At 42.5% G+C, this 20,774-nt stretch overlaps 1 protein-coding gene across 3 annotated transcripts in view; it reads right to left on the bottom strand.

Moving 5' to 3' along the window:
• The window catches only part of LOC140719797 (claspin), a 44,578-nt gene extending 30,587 nt beyond the window's left edge, over positions 1–13,991 (bottom strand). For all 3 annotated transcript variants that reach the window (XM_073034675.1, XM_073034674.1, XM_073034676.1), the window contains exons 1-4: positions 13,781–13,991; positions 10,426–10,537; positions 4,186–4,664; positions 3,885–4,052 (exon numbers count right to left, since the gene is read on the bottom strand). In XM_073034675.1, coding sequence (XP_072890776.1) covers positions 3,885–4,052; positions 4,186–4,664; positions 10,426–10,537; positions 13,781–13,807 — 786 coding nt within the window. In that variant the 5' untranslated portion in view covers positions 13,808–13,991. The remainder of the gene's footprint in view (positions 1–3,884; positions 4,053–4,185; positions 4,665–10,425; positions 10,538–13,780) is intronic.
• Positions 13,992–20,774: the final 6,783 nt, after the last annotated feature.

The following is a 20,774-nucleotide window of genomic DNA, read 5'->3' as shown; positions in this document are numbered from 1 at the left end:
CCGTTTAGAAAATAATCTTTGCTTTTATTCGTTCTACTAAAGTGCATGGCCATACACTTCCTGACCCAGTATTCTATCTGCGACCTCAATCCCCATTATCCTAATCTGGCACAGTCCTTCTGCAGCCTTTCTGCTACCCCAGCACTACCTGCCCCTCCACCTATCTTCATATTGTCCGCAAACTTGGCCACAAAGTCATCAATTTCATCATTCAAAATGTTGACATACAATGCAAAACAAAAAGCGGTCCCAACACAGACCCCTGTGGAACACCATTAGTCATTAGCAGCCAATCAGAAAAGGATCCCTTTATTCCCACTCTGCCTCCTGCCAATCAGCCAATGCTTTATCCATGCTAATATATTTCCTGTAATACCCTGGGGTCTTATCTTGTTTAGCAGCCTCAAGTGCAGCACCATGTCAAAGGCCTTCTGATGGTCCAAGTACCACAACATCCAGCTGTTCTCACCAGTGAATCTGCAGATGCTGGAAGTAAATAAAAACACAAAATGCTGGCAGAACTCAGCAGGCCTGACAGCATCTATGGGAGGAGGTAGTGACTATGTTTTGGGCCGAAACCCTTCATCAGGAGTGAAGTAACATGGGATGGTCGAGGGGGGAGGGATGAAGTAGAGAGCTGGGAAATGATAGGCTGGAGGGAAATGGGCTGGGGGAAGGTGGAGAATGATGGGAAATAAAAGAGAAAGAAAGGTAGGGCTGGGGGGAGATTGTAGTGAGGGGGGAAAAAGAGAGAGAAAGAGAAGCAGACTAAAATTATAGATAGGGATGGGGTGGGGGGCGGGGCAGGGGTATCAACGGAGGTCTGTGAGTTGAATGTTCATGGCGGCAGGTAGGAGGTTACCTAGGCGGGAGATAAGGTATTGCTCCATCGACTTGCGTGTGGCCTCATCTTGACGGTAGAGGAGGCCATGGACAGACATATCGGAGTGGGTGTGGTCTGTGGAATTGAAGTGTGTGGCCACAGGGAGATCCTGCCACTGCTGGAGGACTGAGCGCCGGTGTTCGGCGAAACGGTCTCCCAGTCTGCAGCAGGTCTCCCCAATGTATAAATGGCCACATCGGGAGCACCGGATACAGTATATCACCCCAGCTGACTCGCAGGTGAAATGGTGCCTCACCTGAAAGGACTGTCTGGGGCTTAGGATGGTGGTGAAGGAAGAAGTGTGGGGGCAGGTGTAGCACTTCTTCCGTTTGCAGGGATAAGTGCCTGGAGGGAGGTCGGTGGGGTGGGATAGGGGGGATGAATGGACAAGGGAGTTGCATAGGGAGCGATCCCTGAGGAAAGCCGAGAGTGGGCTTTCACAGACCACTCCCACTCCGATATGTCTGTCCATGGCCTCCTCTACAGTCACGATGAGGCCACACGCAGGTTGATGGAGCAATACCTTATCTCCCACCTAGGTAGCCTCCTACCTGCCAACATGAACATTCAACTCACAGACTTCCATTGATACCCCTGCCCCCCCCCCTTACTCCATCCCTATCTATAATTTTAGTCTGCTTCTCTTTCTCTCTCTTTTTCCCCCCTCACTATAATCTCCCCCCAGCCCTACCTTTCTTTCTCTCTTATTTCCCATCATTCTCCACCTCCCCCCTAGCCCATTTCCCTTCAGCCTATCACTTCCCAGCTCTCTACTTCATCCCTCCCCCCACTTCTTATCCCTCCTCGACCATCCCATGTTACTTCACTCCTGATGAAGGGTTTCGGCCCGAAACGTCGTCACTACCTCCTCCCATAGATGCTGTCTGGCCTGCTGAGTTCTGCCAGCATTTTGTGTTTTTATCCAGAGGTTCTCCTTCATCTATCCTGCTTGTTATTTCTTTAAAGAATTCCAACACAGTTGTTATGCAAGATTTTCCCTTAAGGAAACCACATTGGCTTTAGCCAATTTTGTCATGTGCTTCCAAGTACCCCAAAATCACATCCTTAACAATTGACTGCAACATCTTCCTAATCAATAAGGTCAGGTTAGCTGGCCTAAAATTTGCTTTCATCTGCCTCCCTCCCTTCTTAAGGAATGGAGTTGCATTTGCAATTTTCCAGTCTTCTGGAATCTATTGATTCTTGAAAGATTATTATTAATGCCTCCACAATCTTTTCAGCTACCTCTTTAAGAACCCCGTGGTGTAGTCCATCAGGCTTAGGTGACTAACCTAACTTCAAAACTTTCAGTTTCCCAAGCACTTCTGCCCCTTGACACACTCAAACATCCAGCATACTACTAGTGTCTTCCACAGTGAAGATTAAAGGAAAATATTTATTCAGTTTGTCTGCCATTTCATTCTCCTCTATTACCATCTCTCCAGCATCGTTCTTACAGCTGTCCAATATCTAACCTCACCTCTATTTTACTCTTTATATATCTGAAAAAAAACACTTGATATTATTGGCTAGCTTACCTTCATATGGGGTGTTATTGTTTTTTTTAAACATTTCTGATTTCTCTAAATTCTCACTAATATTTGCTCAATTATACATGCCCTCTCTTTTGCTTTTATATTGGCTTTTACTTCCCATGTCAGCCATGGTTGCGTTATCCTGCCTTTCGAATACTTCTTCGTCTTTGGGATCCTGTGCCTTTCAAATTGCTCCCCAAAACTCCAGCCATTGCTGCTCTGCCATCATCCCTGCTAGTGTCCCCTTCCAATCAACTTTGGTCAGCTCCTCTCTCATGTTCCTGTAACTCCCTTTACTCCACTGTAATACTGATACACCTGACTTTAGATTCTCTCAGATTGCAGGGTGAATTCTATCATATTATGATCACTATTTCCTAAGGGTTCTTTACCTTAAGCTCCCTAATCATATCCAGTTCATTACACAACAGCCAATCCAGAATTGCAGATCCCCTGATGGCTCAACCACAAGCTGCTCCTAAAAGCCATCTCGGAGGCATCAACTTGATTTTCCCAATCTATCTGCATATTGAAATGCCCCATGAATAATGCAATATTGCTATTTTTACATGCTTTTTCTACCTTCCGCTGTAATTTGTAGACCACATCCTGGCTGTTGTTCAGAAGCCTGTAAATAACTCCCATCAAGGTCATCTCACCCTTGCAGTTTTCTTAACTCTACCCACAAGGATTCTACATCTTCAGATTCTAAGTCACCTTTTGCTAATGGTAAACATACTGAGAAAAATTCATTAACTTTCACTTGGTTTCAGTGAAACAAGTGATGAATGCTCCTAGAGCCAGCATTGAATGGATGGGCCAAATGGCCACAACGCATCACAATGAAAATATACTAAGTACATCACATGCACATGCACTGATTAATCTTACACTTGATTCTTCTTCAATGTTATACTTAAAGTCAACAAACTGATGCATGTTTCTCTGGCCAGTGGGACAAAATATTGCAAACTAGGAGTAACATTACAGAAGCAAAGATATTTACAACACAGAAGATATTAATTTGTAATGGTGTTATTCTTCCTAGCTCTCGTATCATAGGTATGTGAATTATGACATACTAACAGCTAAATCTACATTTCTCTTAAACAAGAGAAGTGTTACCCTCCAGGACCCTTTAACCAGAGATTAATTGGCCAAATTGGAAGAAAATTAATCTTCTACCCTTCTTTTACCTTTCTACTCAACATCTTAAACGCATGCCACCTCATTAACAACATCCCCAAATAAATCACCCCTCTCCCACCTCTGCTCTAAAAAAAAAATGCCAACTTTAATTTTACTTCATATCTAAAATTGTCCAGAGCCTGCAAAACTAAGGGGTAATAACAAAACACAATTAGATATCAGTTTAAAATTGGAGGTGCCATATTCCAACAACAGTTAATATCATGCCACAAAATTTACAAAAATGCAAGTTTAAAAAACAATCAAGCTTCACTCACTTTAGGTTGCTTTGCTTTCTTTTTCACTGCTGTTCGTATGGCATCTAACGAAAACTCATTTTCTTCTCCAATGAGTTCATTCTCATCATCCATTTCGGTCTCAAACAGATCACTGTTGTTTAATAGACACCCGCTATCATCTGCAGTCTTCAAATCTGCAGACGCTTCCTAGAATTAAGGTATTCAGAGAACTTAATGTGATTAACCTAGCCAAATTATTCCAAAAACCAAGATAAAATCTAAAATGTCATTGAACACAAGTTTTAGTTGGCTTATGTGTGTTAAGGATCTATTTCAATACCTGCTTTTTTTGTTTCTTTTTTCTTTTCAGTTTCTCAACTGTTTCTAGTTGTTTCTTCTTTTTGTCTCGTGATCGCTGGGATTTCTTCTTTTGAGTTGCTTGTTCTTCATGAAACATTGAACTTTTATGAATTTCTTGACTACCTGAAGAACGATCTAACTGAGAACTTCCAGGTTGTAGGTCTTCAGCTTCATCTTCACTGCTCACAAAACAGGGTTTTGTTACTGTAGCTTGGCAGTCACTGTCAGTATCAGAGTCACTCTCACCACTGTTCATTGTCACCCTCCGAACTCGATGTAACTTTTTGCTTTTGCGTTTATCTACAGCATTGCTGTTCTGGTTTTGCTCCTCATTATCAGTCGCACTATCCAACTTGGAACTGCTAACATTTTTTGCATTACTTAAATCTTCATCACCGTCGCTGTCTTGTAGAGGTTTTCTCTTCACCTTTTTGCAGGCAAAAATTTCCTCATCCGAATCTGGGAGAAAACACACTTCAAGTTAAATAAATCTTGATATGTTCTTTCAACAGTATTAGTTACATTATATTCTCTATCAATGTACTTTATCAATAAATGCAAATACTTCAGCATTTTAGACAATTTTTTAAAAACTTGATTTAATTTGCACTTTGATGCACAGTATATTACCATTCCCCTAAACAACCAATTGACCATATGATTGGGAAAAAAAAGGAGAAAAGTAACAATTCCCAAATTCAAAAACGCAAACACACCAAAACTGTCAGAAGCAGGTCTTTGTATTATAGGTTACATATCCCTTATACAAAATTATAAAATCTGTAAACCGCTGAAATTTGATTTTTTTTTAAAGCTTCTAAGATGTCACAAGTGGAAAATTCCACAAGGTGATGGGAAGGTTCCCATAAATGTAATGAACTGAAGTTAACGAAAAATAGGAAAGCACTGCATAAAGTGAAAATTATAGATCTCAATCATATATCATCAGAGTCTGAGTGAACATGTGCTATTTTACGGTATGCTGATCATTAAACAAGCAAAGATGAACTGAAAATTGAAGGTAATTGTGAACATTCAGCAAATTGGTTGCAGAAATTTAAGAAAAGGCACAGTATTAAATTTTTAGAGTGTCTGCTGATCACAACAATCTAGCATCAGAACAAGCTAGAAGACAGGTGAAGCAGGTGGGTAGGAAAGGTAAAGGACTGGAGTGGAAGGAGTTGGATAGAAGAGGAGAGTGGACTGTAGGAGAAACAGAAGGAGGGATGGGAGAACTCAGGGGGAATGAGAGGTAGGTCTGAAGAGGTAAAAAGCCAAAGTGGAGAATAGAAGGAGGAAGTTTTTTTTAACTGGAAGGAGAAATCAATATTCATGCCATCAGGTTAGAAGCTACCCAGACGGAATACAGCTGTTGGCCATGGACTGACAATGGAATGGAATGGGAATCGGAATTAAAACGGTTGGCCACTGGAAAATTCAGCTTTTGGCAGATGTAGTAGAGGTACTCAATGAGATGTTTTCCCAATTTGTGATGGTCTCACCAATGTAGAGGAGACCACATTGGGAGCACTGAACACATTAGATGACCCCAGCAGATTCGCAGTTGAAGTGTTGCCTGACCTGGAAGGACTGTTTGGGGCCCCTAAATGGAGGAAATGAAGGACATGAATGGGTAGGTTTAGCACTTAGGCCGTTTGGAGGAATAAGTATCAGACGGGAGATTAGTGGGGAGGAATGAATGGAGAAGAGAATCACAAAGGGAGTGGTCCTGTGGGAAAGTGGAGGGTGTGAGGTAAAAATATGTTTAGTGGCGGGATCCCTTTGGCGATCCGGAAGTTGTGGACAATTATGTGTTGGATGCAGAGGCTCATGGGATGGTAGGCAAGGACAAGAGGAACTTCACTGTTAAGCTAGCAGGAAGATGGGGGTGAGCGCAGATGTTCAGGAAATGGAGGAGATGCAGGTGAGGGCAGCATCAAGAGTGGAGGAAGGGAAACCCCACTGTTTGAAGCTGTAGCACATCAATGATGTTCTGAAAGGAAAGCTGCATCCTGGAAACTGATGTGATGGAGCAAGTAGGAACTGAGAAAAGGGAATAGCATCTTTTACAAGAGACAGTGGAAAGGGATAAACAGACAAGGGAAGAGGCATGGTAGGAAGAGGTACAGTCAAGATAACAAAGGTAATTGGTAGGTTTATGAAAAGTTGGTTGACAGTTTGTCTCGAGATGGAGACAGAGAGATTGAGAAAGGAGAGTGAAGTGTCAGAAATAGACCAAGTGAATAGCTGAGCAGGTGGGAAGCTAGAGGCAAAGTTGATGAAATTGACAAGCTCAGCATGGATGCATGAAGCAGATCCATGCAGTCATCTTTGTAGCGAAGGAAGAGACAGGGAGTATTACCGGGGAAGGCTTTGGAGCATGGACTGTTCTACCTAGCGAATTATTAGGCAAGTATAACAGGGGCACATGTCTACCCTCAAGTCTGGAGCAAGTGCGAGGAGTAGATGGAAGAATTATTGAGGGTGAGGACCATTTCTGCCAGATGGAGTAGGGTGGTGGTGGGGGGGGGGGGGGGGGGGGGAGGAGGAGAATTGGTAAGTTCTTTTGATAAAGTGGAGAGCTTTGAAGCCTTTTTGATAGGTTATAGAAGTATATAGGGACCAAACATGCAGGTGAAAATGAGGTGGTCAGGGCCAGAGAATTGAAAAGTTTCTAGTGAGTTCGAGAGCATGAGAAGTGTCACAGATGTAGGTGGGAAGAATCAAGGGGATAGAATGGAGTTGAGGTATGAGGACATGCGTTCAGTGGGGCAGGAGCAAGCAAAGACAAAGGACTTACCCGGACAGTTAGGTTTATGGATCTTGGGTAGGAAGTAGAAGCAATTAGTGTGGGGTAAGGGAACTATGAGTTTGGTGGCAGTGGATGGGAGGCCTCCAGATTTGATGAGGTCAGTTATGATGTAAGGAGACAGTTTTCCGATGTTCTGAAGTGTAGTCCTCTTCAAGAGGTAGGTGATGAGGTGACTGAGTTTAGAGGTCAGTGCCCTATACCAAAACAGCACCCACTTTGTCCGTGGGTTTGATGGCAAGGTTGGGATTGGTGTGGAGAGAGTAGAGGGCAGCGCATGCAGAAGTGGGCAAGTTTTGAGGAGGAGAGAGGAATGCTGAAGTCACAATGGTTAATGTCTCATCAGTATTTTGAGATGGAAAGGTCCAGAGCAGGCAGAGAACCAGAGCGTGGTGTCCAATAGGAGCAGGGTTAAAGACAGGAGAAGAGGTCATCAGTGCGGGACATGGAATTCTTGCTAAAGAAGTGGGCTTGGAGACAGAGGCAACAGGAGAGCGCAACATCTTGGTGGGCACAGAGCTCACTGAGGTGTGGGAGAAGGGAAACAAAGGTAAGGCCCTTGCTGAGGACAGAACACTCTGTCTCAGAGTGGGGAAGGTTGGAGGGCATGGTAAAGACACAGCAAGGATTAGAACTGAGATCTGGGTTGAGGAGAAAGCGAGTTGCTGTTGCCAGAGCAGAGTTGGAGTGTTCAACAAGGTGTGGTGGGAGGAAGATAGAGGCTTAAAGACCAAGAGGTGACAGTGGAGACTGAGAGACATGGGTTTGGAGAGCGGTGAGGGGGGAGAAGCAGAGCCTGGAGGCCCAGTTGCAGTGAGTAAAGTCATGGCCTGGATAAATTCCATGTTCTATTATCAGTAAAATATGGAAAACAGTGAATAAGGCCAGCAACATCACGAAGGCCCCCACCCACCTTACTCATGGACTGTTTGTCCTGCTCCGATCAGAGAGGAGGAAACAACCAGGCTCAAAAACAGTAACATTCCCCAAGCAGCAAGACTGATCAGCACCTCCACCTCACCACCACCAAAACTTCATCATTTCCTGTCAGGGTCATCTTATATACAGACACTTCTGTGCCTAGATTTACTCTATGGACATACAATCAATGTATATTAGAAGAACAGAAAGTTTTTGACAAGAACAGGCCATTCTCCCTGTTCCTAAGCCTGTTCTGCTCCCTGTTACTATTGATGGTGAGGACGTGGATGTGGTGAGGGCCTACAAGTACTTGAGGGCGCTACTGGGTGACAGACGTGAGTGGAGCACCAACAGAGAGGCCGTGTACAAGAAAGGCCAGAGTTGCCTCAACTTCCTGAGGAGACTGAGGTCCTTTGGAGTATGCAGGCCTCTCCTTCACATGTTCTACCAGCTTGATGTCAGCAGTACGATCTTCTCTGCAGTGGTGTGCAAAACAGGTGATGCCAACAGGCTTAATCTCTGATCAGAAAGGCTGGCTTTGTTATGGAAGTCAAACTAGACACTGAGTCTGTGGTAGAACAAAGGTCCCTACGGAAAATCCTGGCAATTCTGGACAATGTTTCTTGCTCTCTGCATGCCACCTTGGCTGAATGGAGGAGCACTTTTAGTAATAGACTACGACAACTGCACTGTTCCAAAGAGTGTTTTACAAGGTCGTTCTTACCCTCAGCCATTAGGCTGTATAATGAGTCAACATATAGCCAGGGAAGTGATAACCCCCTCCTGTTATACTGTTTGAGGTAACTTACTTTTTTTTATTATTCTTTCTTATTTCTTTTCTAATATTTATATCTGTGTACTTGTAATGCTACTGTGACACTGTGATTTCCTTATGGATCAATAAAGCCTATCTATCTATCTGGCCCAACAAAGCTTGCCAAATTCCTATCCACATAGTGTGTTGAAGTAACTTTCGAGATTAGATTTGAAAGCCTCTAAGGTACTATTCTCAACTACACAACTAGGTAGTTTGTTCCACGTGTCCACAACTCACTGTGTAAAGAAATGCTTCCTGATGTTAGTTTGAAATCTCCCTTTAACCAGTCTCCACCTATGGCCCTGTATCTTCGTTGATGGATTAATTCTGAAGTAGCAGCTGACATCTACTTATACCCTGAATGATTCTGAACACTTCTATCGTGTCTCCTCTCATTCTATGTCTACTTAAGCTAAAAAGATTTAATTCTTACAGTTTTTCTTCATAGATCATACCCCACAGGTCTGGAATGAGTCTCATCACCCTTCTCTGAACTCTCTCCAGTACCTTCACATCCCTCACAAAACCTGGAGACCAAAATTGTACACAGTACTTAAGGTGTGGCCTCATATGTGCATTTTACAGTTAAACAAGAACAAATCTAGACGTTAATTCCACTGAGCACATTATTTAGCTCTACATTCTATTAACCTTCCTAATCGCTTTTGTGCACTGTCCAGATGTTGATAGTGATGAGTCTACCAGGATGCCCAAATCCTTCTCATACAGTGCATTTTCTAACTCAAGATCACCCCCCATTATATATTTATATCTAATATTTCTACTTCTGGATTCTATTTAGATCGAACTGTATTGATTCTGCTTCCTGAATAATATTAACCGCACCCCCCAATTTTGTGTCATCTGCAAACTTTACTAGTTTATTTGCTGTGTTTATCCAAATCATTACTGTAAATTAAAAACAGCTGCAGACCCAAATCTGATCACTGCAGGATCCCACTTTTAACGTCTTCTAGGTGTGAAAATGATGCTCTCATCCTAACTCATTGTTTTCTGTTTTTGAGCCAGTTCTGCACCCATTCACACACATCAACCTGAATCCCTACCTCCTGTAAGTTGATTATTAACCTCTTGTGGGGTACATTGTCAAAAGCCTTCTGAAAGTCCAAGTAAATGATATCAAGCACTCTATTGTTAATATAAATTTTAGTCGCCTCTTCATAGAACTGCAGGATTTTAGTAAAACATAATTTCCCCTTTCTGAACCCATGCTGGAAGTAGAAGACCACAAATGGGAGAAACAAATGTTAAAGACCACAACTGTTAAAGAAAGAAAAGCAAATTCTACTTCTGAATGGTTCAGGAACCAAGAGTCATAGATTGAAAACGATTAGCAAAAGATACGAGTACATTAATTTGTGTGAGAACAAAAAACTAAGTGATCATCATCTGGAGCTCTGTACCTGCTACAGCGAAAGGAAAAGCCAATCAGGAATTTCAAATAGCAATTAGACAGCTATTTGATTTGCAGAACTGCACGGAATGGAACTGACTGGATTAGCCTGCAATGAGTCAGTGTGTGCATACTGACCCAAACAGCTGCCTCCTGTACAGAAACAATTCAATTCCATAACGCGAAAGAGATCATTTTAGATTAGATGAGACCAAGGAGCTGATAACTTAAAGTCATACAGTAGGGAAAGAACACAAACCTCCATTAAAATGACTCAATTCCTTGTTGGAGTGCAGGGAGTCCATTCCACAACTTCCTTTACCACTGTCAGTATCACTGTCAACTGTTTTCTCTTCTCCGACAAGATTCAGCTGGAAATAAATATAAACACAGGATGACTATTTCAGCATTGGCCACAACAGAAACAGCACCTATTTGTTGACATATTGAGTCAAACTATTGATGGAGAAATGGCTTAAAGTGAGTGCTGTGTTCAGACTGCAAATGTCTCTCTATTTACTTTGGTATTATAACCGCTCTATTTTGGGCAAAGTAACCAAATTTACTACTATAATTCATTATCTGCAAAAAAAAATTAACAGACGAAAGCACATGCTAGAATGAGATTTATGTTTCTTTTCATATAAGATCTTGCAATGTGTTTTAATTTATAATAGCACTGCACACGATGTTGCACACATAACATTACCCAAGCTTTGTGAACATTCAGAGGATGTAGAATTTGCTGGGAGCAGCAATGCTTCCATGGCCAATCACCCCACCACAGGTCAGCTTTCCAGGTTTTTCAGAGAAGAGCAAAGAATCAACTGCTTGCTTTGTGACTACCTAGCAAGGACTAAAATTTCCTTCCTTGAAGGCTGTGTGGACACCATTATGATACTAGATGCTTTTATTCCAAATTTAACACAAATTAGCAGGCCTTGCTATTCTAATCCAGTAAGTTAAAGTATATCTAACCCATAGTTTAAGTGTTTGAGTTTTAGTATTTATCAAAAAAATGGAAATGCTTGTTATTTCTTGTTATTATTTACAGTATGGTGCAAGTCTTCGTCCCATGTAAAAAATTCTGTAAAGTGAAGATGCTTTCAAAAATATCGAAATGTTCGTAAATATCAAAAAGTTATCATACAAGCAGTAAACAGTAAAAAAAAATTAAATCAAATAAATATTTGATGTGACCACCCTTTGCCTTTAAAACTGCATCTATTATCTTAGGTAAACTATCCTGCAGTTTCATAAGAAAATTGACGGGCAGGTTGTTCCAAGCACCTTGGAGAATTTGCCATTGTTCTTCTGCAAGCTTTGGCTGCCTCGTTTGCTCAGTGTATCCAGGTAAACATAGACAGCTTTGATGACGCTGAGGTCGGGGCCCTGAAGCCATACCATCTATTGCCGAACTCCTTGCTCTCCTTTTTGCTGAATATAGTTCTTTATGACCTTGGTTGCGTGTTTGGGGTCATTGTCCTGCTGCAGAATGAAGTTGGAACCAGTCAGACGCCTCCCTGACAGTAGTGCATGACGGATGAGAATCTGCTTGTACTTCTCAGTATTGACAATCCCATCGATTTTGACAAGATCACCAACTCCATTTGCAGAAATGCAATGCTAACCCTGCAGGGAGCATCTGCCGCATTTCACTATTGGCTGTAGACACCCATCCACGTAGCACTCTCCAGCTCCTGTTTGGGCCAAAATTTTCAAATTTTGACTCATCAGTCGTGATCACTTGCTGCCATTATTCAGCACCCTAGTCCTTGTGTTATAAGCAAACCTCTTGGCTTTGTTTCCATTTTGTAGCAATAACTTTTTGGCAGTAACTCTTCCATAGACAGCACTCATTAAGACATCTCCAGTCTGTAGAAGGAAGGGTGTATATGGGTTCCAGTGGCATCTGTGATTTCAGATTTGCTAGCAGTGATGAATTTCTTCTGATTTAGAAGAGGCATCAGTTTGATAAATCTCTTGTTTGCTGCACTCAGTTTCCATGGATGGCCACTGCGTTTCTGGTACTCAGCCTTGCTCATTTTTGTGCTTCTTCAGAAGACCTTTGACAGCACATCTTGAAACTCCTGTCTGCCCTGATATTTCTGCTTACAAGGGTTCTTGCTGATGCAACTCGACCACCTTGTGTCTTGTTGCTATGATCACGCTTACCATGCCAAAATGGAAGAATTGATGATTTGAAGGTTAAACTGTCATACCCTCACTTTTTGGTTTGTTTCTCCTACACCCATTTCTGTTAGTTAATCAGCTTAGTTCAGTCAACTCAAGTGATTTGATTATTAGCACCTGTTTACCTTTGTTTAATCATACACTGGGCTAAATACCACAAAATAATCAAGTTTTTATTTGAAAAATTGCCTAACACTTAATATGTTACATTCTTTAACAAAGTACAAACGTTTCTCTGTGACATCTATTTTTTTTTGGAAATCTAAAATTTCCTACTTTCTACTGACACTAAATGCAGAAGATAAAACATAAACATTTGAAACAAAATTTATATGAAAAATCTAGGGTGTCTACAACTTTTGCACAGTATTGTATTGTTGCTGCTTGTTACGTAGAAAATTTGTTGCAGTTGCTTTGCCAAGTCCGCCAAAAAAGATCAACGTCAAGGAAAGTGATTGCCAAAGGCAGCTGAACCCATCATACCACATTCCAACAGAAACCAAACTAAAATCCCAACTAGAAATAAAACACATCAGAAACGAAAATTAAGAAGCTGCAAATGCTGGAAATCTGAAATAAAATCAGATCGTGTCAGAAAAACATGGCAGGTCAGAAAGAGTAACAAAGTTAGCTTCAGGTCGATACTCTAAACCTGGGCACAGACTCTGGGATGTCACAGACCTCTATTATACAGAGCATCTAATGCAACAGGGAAACAAATTTTAAAAATAATATAGTAGGCTTTCTTAACACTCCAATGATAGAATTAATGTGATCCTGGACAACAAACACACCAAGTTTGATAATATCAATTGGGAGAGACAAACTATCGTACATCTGGGCATCAAAAGAAAATACAACTGATTTAAATATTACTTTTCCCCAGATCAGCCATCTCATGCTTAATCTTCCATATTGCGATCCAAGATTAAGGTTCATACTGCTCGGTTTTAGCCTGACCCATGAAAAGAAGTATTATTTGAAAGTTAAATGCTCTCAAGATTGTATTACAATAACGTCAATGGCTTAAGAGGTTAAAATGCAGGATATTAAAAAAAGGGTGTATACTGCACTACTTAAGCACATTAGGAGTAAACCGCCAAGCATAAACTAACTGCCAACCAACCTGCCGCCAAAGCTTGAACAAAGGTTAATGCTACATCGATGTGAACTGGGGATATCGCAGATAATCTGCAGGTACTGGGGGTACAAAATAACCGGAATTAAACACGGCGCATTTAAACTCAGCAGGGAGAAAACCGGCGGCGGCTGACAGGTCTGCCGAAGGGCAGGAGCCACACAGCGGTGGTTAAATGGCCGGGGAGGCTGCCTGGACAGGCTTCGGCTGCTGTGATCCCACGGCGGGACCCATCCGGGGAGCGGGCCCGCTACCGCCCGGCTCCATCTTGCTCGGTTCTTACCTCGCCGCGCGGCTCCGCCACAGACATCTCGGAGCAGCGCCGTCAACGCAATTTTTAAAAATGCAAAAGCACACAGAGAGCCGACGGGCTGAGGCGCCGAGCATTCGGTCGGGACATCTACAGTGAAAGCGTCCCCTTCCCCATCTTGATCTCTCGGCAGCGGGAAAAGCCAGCGACAACACAACCGATGATTCAAATCAGCTTCCCGCGCGGCTGCAGTGCGCAGGCGCCTGGCGCGCGGCCCCGCCCCCTCCGCGACGTGATTGGTCCCTACGTACGGCGGCCCGCCCCCTTTTCGCCGGTATAAGTAGCATCCGAGCGCGAAACTCCGCCCATCGAAGAGAGGCAGGAATATAAATTATGCAGTTAGGGAAAGGCAGGCAGCTACTAAGGGAGGGGGATGTTGGTGGGGGTTTAAGATACTCAAAGTATTTGTTTTTCTAAAAGGAACATTACACCCACTACTGATTTCAAGTTATATGGTAAATCTCTAACCAAGGGTCAGTGGTAAAGTTTCTAGATACTGTATGTGGATGGACACAAAAATCCTAGAGAAATTTTTTAAAAGCCCTTAATGTGCTAGGGTGCACGTACTGAGCCATTTAAACAAATGTACACTGCATTAATCAGATCATTCTTTGATTATAGATGTGTTGCTTATGGGTCAGCCTCATCAGCAATCTTAAAGCCACTAGACCTTGGGTTCCCACCCTTTTTTATGCCATGGACCCCCGGTTGGGAACTCTTGCCCTAGATAAAGCTCAAGTGTCTTCCCCCAAGCCATCAGACTCCTCAATACTCAGAGTCTAGGCTGACATCTACATCATTTATTGTAATTTGTCCTCTACTGTGCCTATTGTCTTGTTTATTAATTATTGTACTGCCCTGCACTGTTTCGTGCACTTTATGTAGTCCTGTGCAGGTCTGTAGTCTAGTGCAGTTTTTATGTTGTTTTACGTAGTCTAGTGTAGCCTTGTGCTGTCTCACATAGTCTAGTGTAGTTTTGTGTTGTTTCATGTAGCACCAGGGTCCTGGAGGAACGTTGTTTCGTTTTTACTGTGTACTGTACCAGCAGTTTATGGTCGAAATGACAATAAACTTGACTTATGTTGTGGTGCTATTAAATCATGCCCAGTTGAATTGACTTTATTATATCCTTCACATACATGAAGAGTAAAAATTGTCACAAGGTTCCCCTTGTCCTCACCTACCACCCCACCCCACTTTCAAATCTCTTACTACCTCTTCTTTCAGTTAGACCTGACGAAGAGCCTCGGCCCAAAACATCGACTGTGCTTCTTCCTAGCCTGGCCTGCTGCGTTCCACCAGCATTTTGTGTGTGTTACTTGAATCTCCAGCATCTGCAAGATTTTCTCGTGTTTATGTTACATCTGTCTAAATGTGCAATTTATAGTAATTTGTAGTAAATAGTACGTACAACAGGACAGTCAATGTAGCATTGAAGTACAATTGTATACGCGTGAATTAATCAGTCTGATGGCCTGGTGGAAGAAACTGTCCCGGAGCCTGTTGGTCCTGGCTTTTTTGCTGCGGTACCATTGCTCAGATGGTAGCAGCTGAAACAGTTTGTGGTTGGGGTGACTCAGGTCCCCAATAATTCTTCGGGCCCTTTTGACTCCCAATTTCAGCAAACTGATAGAAATGGGTGAAGTACCTTTACATCTGCGGAAGTTACATTTAGCGATGATTTAATGGGTTAACATAAGATGACATAAGGTTGGTCACCCAACATTAGTAGAATGTTGGGAGCACTGTATTCACAAGTTTTGGGTGAATGGGCACAAAACCTTGATTTGTATAACGTGGATTATGGTCCCAGTGTACCCCTTTCTGTCACTCCTCAGTGGATTTTCCCTTTGCCTCTGGTTGATTTGGGCTTTCAGGAAAAGATCAAGATGAGGAGTGATTGTTAATCAGTGGCACAGGAAGTTCAGCAAATTATGCAAGGCACATATTATGGATTCCTACATATCTACACAGATGGTGCAAAAGATCCAGTGACAGGTCATACATGTGTTTCTGTTTCTGTTCCTGTTCCAAAGTTTCCGGTGACCACATATTAAGAAAAGTTTATCAGACAAAGTATCAATATTAACATCTCAGGTGACTGCTATCATTTTAGCCTTGGTCTTGACATCTGTTAGAATGGGTTCTTCAAACTGTTGGCCAGACATTCTTTTTGGGATTGAACAACATCCGTTGAGGCTGCAGGATCTCGGCATGTTTCATATGGGTTCCTGCCCATGTTGACGTTGAAGGAAACGAGATGACAGATATCCTTGCCAAGCAATCACTTCAAATTAAGGATATACTGTAAATGTAGTGGTGCCTTTGCAAAAGGGGTAGATGAAAGCCGTACATTTCAATCACTGTGGCAACAAAGTTGGGATAAGGAAAAGAAAGAGCAGCATTTATGTAAAAATTCAGAGGATGGTGAGTACTGAACTGGGGGATGGGTGTAAAAGGAGAGAAGTAATGCTTATACGTTTACATATTGGACATACTAGGTTGAATAATTCCCTTTTCAGAATTAATATCCATGATACCAGCATCTGTAGGGAGTGCACTTGTCAAGAACTGGCACAGCATATATCATCTGAATGCAGTTCCCGTGAGGTACAAGGAAACATTTTAACATGGAAAGATTGTTTGGATATCACTACCATTGTAATGTATATAAGTGTGTATTTGACTTTCTGAAAAGCATCAGACTTCTTAATACTATTTGAGTTTTTTTGGAGGGGTAATTTAGTGGTTATACCTCCTGACTCTTTTGCTCCACGCTCCAACTCAGAAGGTGGTGGTAGTGCACCTTATGTGGGTCTGCCAACCACCATTAAACTTTACAAGAAGAAGAACACCACCCACCATCCCGGGATGAGGAAGAAAGGAAGGTCCAGTGATGCGAGGACAAGAGATACTTGGCCTTTGTCCAGGGATCTCTTTTCCTGCCTGTAAAACATCAACTATAATTTGGAGCAGAACAAACCAAACTTCTTGGGTGACTAGAGGGTGCCAGAATGTCAGAAAGGATACAAATATCTGGAAAAGCATGATTCCCGAAGGAAGATTAAATTAAACAGAAGGTGATGGAAATCTACAGCAACACACACATAAGGAACTCAGCAAGTCAGGCAGCATCTATGGAGGAAAATAAACAGTTGATGGTTTTGGCCGAAACCCTTCATCGAGTCCAAAATGTCAACTGTTTAAATTAAAACAACAACACACACAAAATGCTGGTAGAACACAGCAGGCCAGGCAGTATCTATAGGGAGAAGCGCTGTCGACGAAGGGTCTCGGCCCGAAACGTCAACAGCGCTTCTCCCTACAGATGCTGCCTGGCCTGCTGTGTTCTACCAGCATTTTGTGTGTGTTGTTGTTTGAATTTCCAGCAACTGCAGATTTCCTCATGTTAACTGTTTAAATTAAGTTAGTTTATAAATCTCACATGAACTGAGGTACAATGAAAAAACATTCCTTGCATACTGTCCATGCAGATAATTCATTACAACTATTGAGGTAGCACAAGAGAAAACAATAGCAGAGTGCAGAATAAAGTACTACAGTTAAAGAGAAAGTGCAGAACAGGTAGACAATAAGGTGCAAGTTCATAGTGAGATTGAGTCCATCTTATTGTACTAAGGAACTGTTGAATAATCTTATGGTAGTGGGACAGAAGCTGGCCTTGAGCACGGTGAGCATGCTTTTAGGCTTTTGTACCTTCTGCCTAATGCAAGGGGAAGAAGACAGAATATCTGGAGCGGGTGGGATCTTTAATTATGCTTGCTGCTTTGATTACTCCCTGGGGCAGTGAGAATTGCAAGCAGAGTCCATGGAGGGGAGACTGCTTTTGGTAATGCATCAATTTATGTCCACAACTCTCTGCAGTTTCTTGTGGTTATAGGCAGAGCAGTCACTCTTAACAAGCCAGCGTCTCTGCTGTTTGTTTTCCCCCATTGATGCTACCTAAGTTCCTCCAGCATTTTGCATGCGTTTTTCAAGATTTCCAGCATCTGCATCCAAAGAGGACGTTTTCTTTGGTGCATCAACAAAAACACTAAGTGCCATGGAGGACGTGCCAGATTTCTTTATCCCCCTGGGGAAAATCAGTCCCAGTAGAGCCAAATCGTTATCAAGGGTCTCAACCTGAAACACAGGTTGTCCATTTCCCTCCACAGAAGCTGCCTGACCTGCTGAGTCCTCTGGTATTTTATTTGTTGTGTCAAGATTTCAGCATCTGGAGTCTCTTGAATCTCCAGTGGAATCCTTCAAACAAGATGCCTGAAACAAGACCTTGTCGTAACCAGTACTTGGTTTTGACAGAAAGATGTACAAAAACACATAGCAATGCCTTCAATTTGGGCACTAGCACATTTGAGGTAATGCTATTATATAAGTGAGTTCACATGGAAAGAATTACTGATGCCATTATCAGTGCTGATTTCTGGGGGAACAACTACCTAAAGTTCATCCATCAGCATGGCCCTGAAACAGGAGTTCCAAATCAGGGGTCTACAGACCCCTCAGTTAATGGTAGAGGCCCATGGCATAAAGATGGTTGGAATTCGCCCCCCCCCCCCCCCCCGCCTTAAAACAGTGATGGCAACAGAAACACCTGACACAGAAAAATCAATGTCACAGGGCTTCGGGCTCCCCGAAAAGTATCAAAGTTTTTACAAATAAACTCTTCTTGGGCTTCCATCTGGGTGCAGGTATCGATTTGAACCAACGTTTCGATGACAACGTTTCTAGATTTGCAAGTGAAAATTATTATCTGTCATCACTTGTGCAAATTCAACTGAAAGTTAATCAAACCTACGTGGGAGATCAAAGCTGGTTCAGCTCATTCAGTTTTTTTAACCCCTCCAACTAAGTAGCTTGTGAGGCCATTTAAGAAGGCATGTAAATGATGTGGGTTTGGAGTCTTGCATATGCCATACCAGGCAAAGATTGAAGATACCTTTTCCTGAAGAACAGCATTGAATAGATAGATGAGTGTTTTAATGACAATCTAATAGTTTCATGGTAACTTACAGGGACACTGGGCTTAATTTTCCCAGATTTATTTAAATTCCTTGGCTGCCTTGGAAGGAATTGAATTTACACCACGTCGATACACCACTTATTGACCACATCAATAGTCCAGGCAAAATAAAAACAAGTAAAAGCTGGGATAGTTTTCTGCAGTGAACTCATTCGAGTTCAGCAAAGTTCTGTACCATGATGACAAGTGCTACGTCACAGAAAGCAGTTTAGATATACTGAAAAATTAAACCAGGAGGAGGATAATATCAACAAACTCAATCCTCTATGATAGGAGTGTGTAGCTTTGGAACAAATATAACCTTTTAAAATAAAACTATAACAGCATCAGAGGAAGTGATTGAGATAGAATAGTATCATTTAAGAACTACTTGGACAGGTACATTGGGGGAGAGGCCGAACGCAGGAAATTGGGACTAGCTAGGTGAACAATATGGCAGGTGTGTTCTCATTGGGCAATGAGACTGTATCCATGCAGTATTGCTCTACGACTCCACAAAATGGCAAACTAAGATATACAAGCAACACACACAAAATGCTGGTGGAACACAGCAGGCCAGGCAGCATCTATAGGGAGAAGTACAGCCGACGTTTCGGACCGAGACCCTTTGTCAGGACTAACTGAAAGATATACAATTTGTTTAAAAAAAACTGAGCAGTTTTAGCAGGATGTGCTAACTGAATGCAGGTCATTTCCAGTTTATAGCAGGGTTCCATTCATGAGAACAGTTTGCAACCTGAACCATGCACCAGGTGGAAATGTAGCCACAAACCAAGTTCACAGGTGGCAGAAGATGCTTGTGACCCTGCAGTATCTGACAAAACTGTACTACCAGTCCCCTAAATTCTAGTACAGACAGAGGTCGGACACTTGTAAGCTTGGAGGACCTGTAATGGTGAGTTGGCTCCTGCAGATGCTCTTAACACAGGGGCCGAGAAGGGCTTTGAGCCAAGAATTGCAGGTAAGTATTAAGGATTACCCCTTAGTAATAATGATCAGTTAAGTTCAAAGTACATTCACTATCAAAGTATGTATAAATTAAACAACCTTGAGATTCGAAGACTTACAAGCAGCCATTAAAAAGAAAGATGAACACCTTATTTGGAGGGGGAGAGAGGGAGGGGGAGGGAGAAACACAATTCATGCAAACAATAAAAGCAAGTTACAGCATCCAGAACTAAAAAGTGAGTCCGCAGCTCTGAAGCCTGGAGCAGGCCCATAGCCTCGGCTGCAGTTCATCACACTGTGGGGCAAATTGTAGCAACACAAAGCCTGTGGCAGGACACAGTCTCAGTACCACAGCTTGCAGAGCTCACCTCCATTCCATACATACCACTTTTTTCAGTCCAACTAGACCAGTATTTGAATTGTCCACAGGGTCATCCCCGGACCCCACCACTCCGATACGCTATGGGCCTGGATCCCGTTGCCACATTCCAGCCTGTACTTGACCTTTCCAAATCGGTCCGGCGCTTAGATCCGTCCATCCTCACTCTCGGTTCGGAATGACGGGCTCTGAACCTCCTCTGCTCCTACTTTTCTCCGCTCCACCTCCAACTTCGTTTTGAACATGTGTCAACCTTGCTGTTAGGCACAGGGGGAATCAGTATTTGCTGACAAGTACCTTTATTGACTCCGCAGAAGAGCATGGGAATTTACACAACTGAATACCTTTTTGCGCAGCTAGTAAGTTTCCCTGACTCTCCATCAACAGTCATAGAACAGAAAAGGTAAAATCCAGGAAAGGAGTCAATGCCGGCCATGTGTTCCTCATGATCCCAATTTATAATCTCCAGGTTTCCGATGTGGGGGTCCTTCACAACTGCGATGGTTGGTCTTTGGAGAGTTGTCGCTCCTTTGCATTTTTATATGCTTTTTCTCACCACTTCAAATGTTGCACTTCAATCTCATTGGCTTGAGGTCACC

Source organism: Hemitrygon akajei, chromosome 32 (assembly GCF_048418815.1).
Source record: "Hemitrygon akajei chromosome 32, sHemAka1.3, whole genome shotgun sequence".
In the NCBI taxonomy this organism is placed as follows: Eukaryota; Metazoa; Chordata; class Chondrichthyes; order Myliobatiformes; family Dasyatidae; genus Hemitrygon; species Hemitrygon akajei.
The sequence above is the reverse complement of the archived record's forward strand: the minus strand, read 5'-3'. Positions and strand labels throughout refer to the sequence as shown.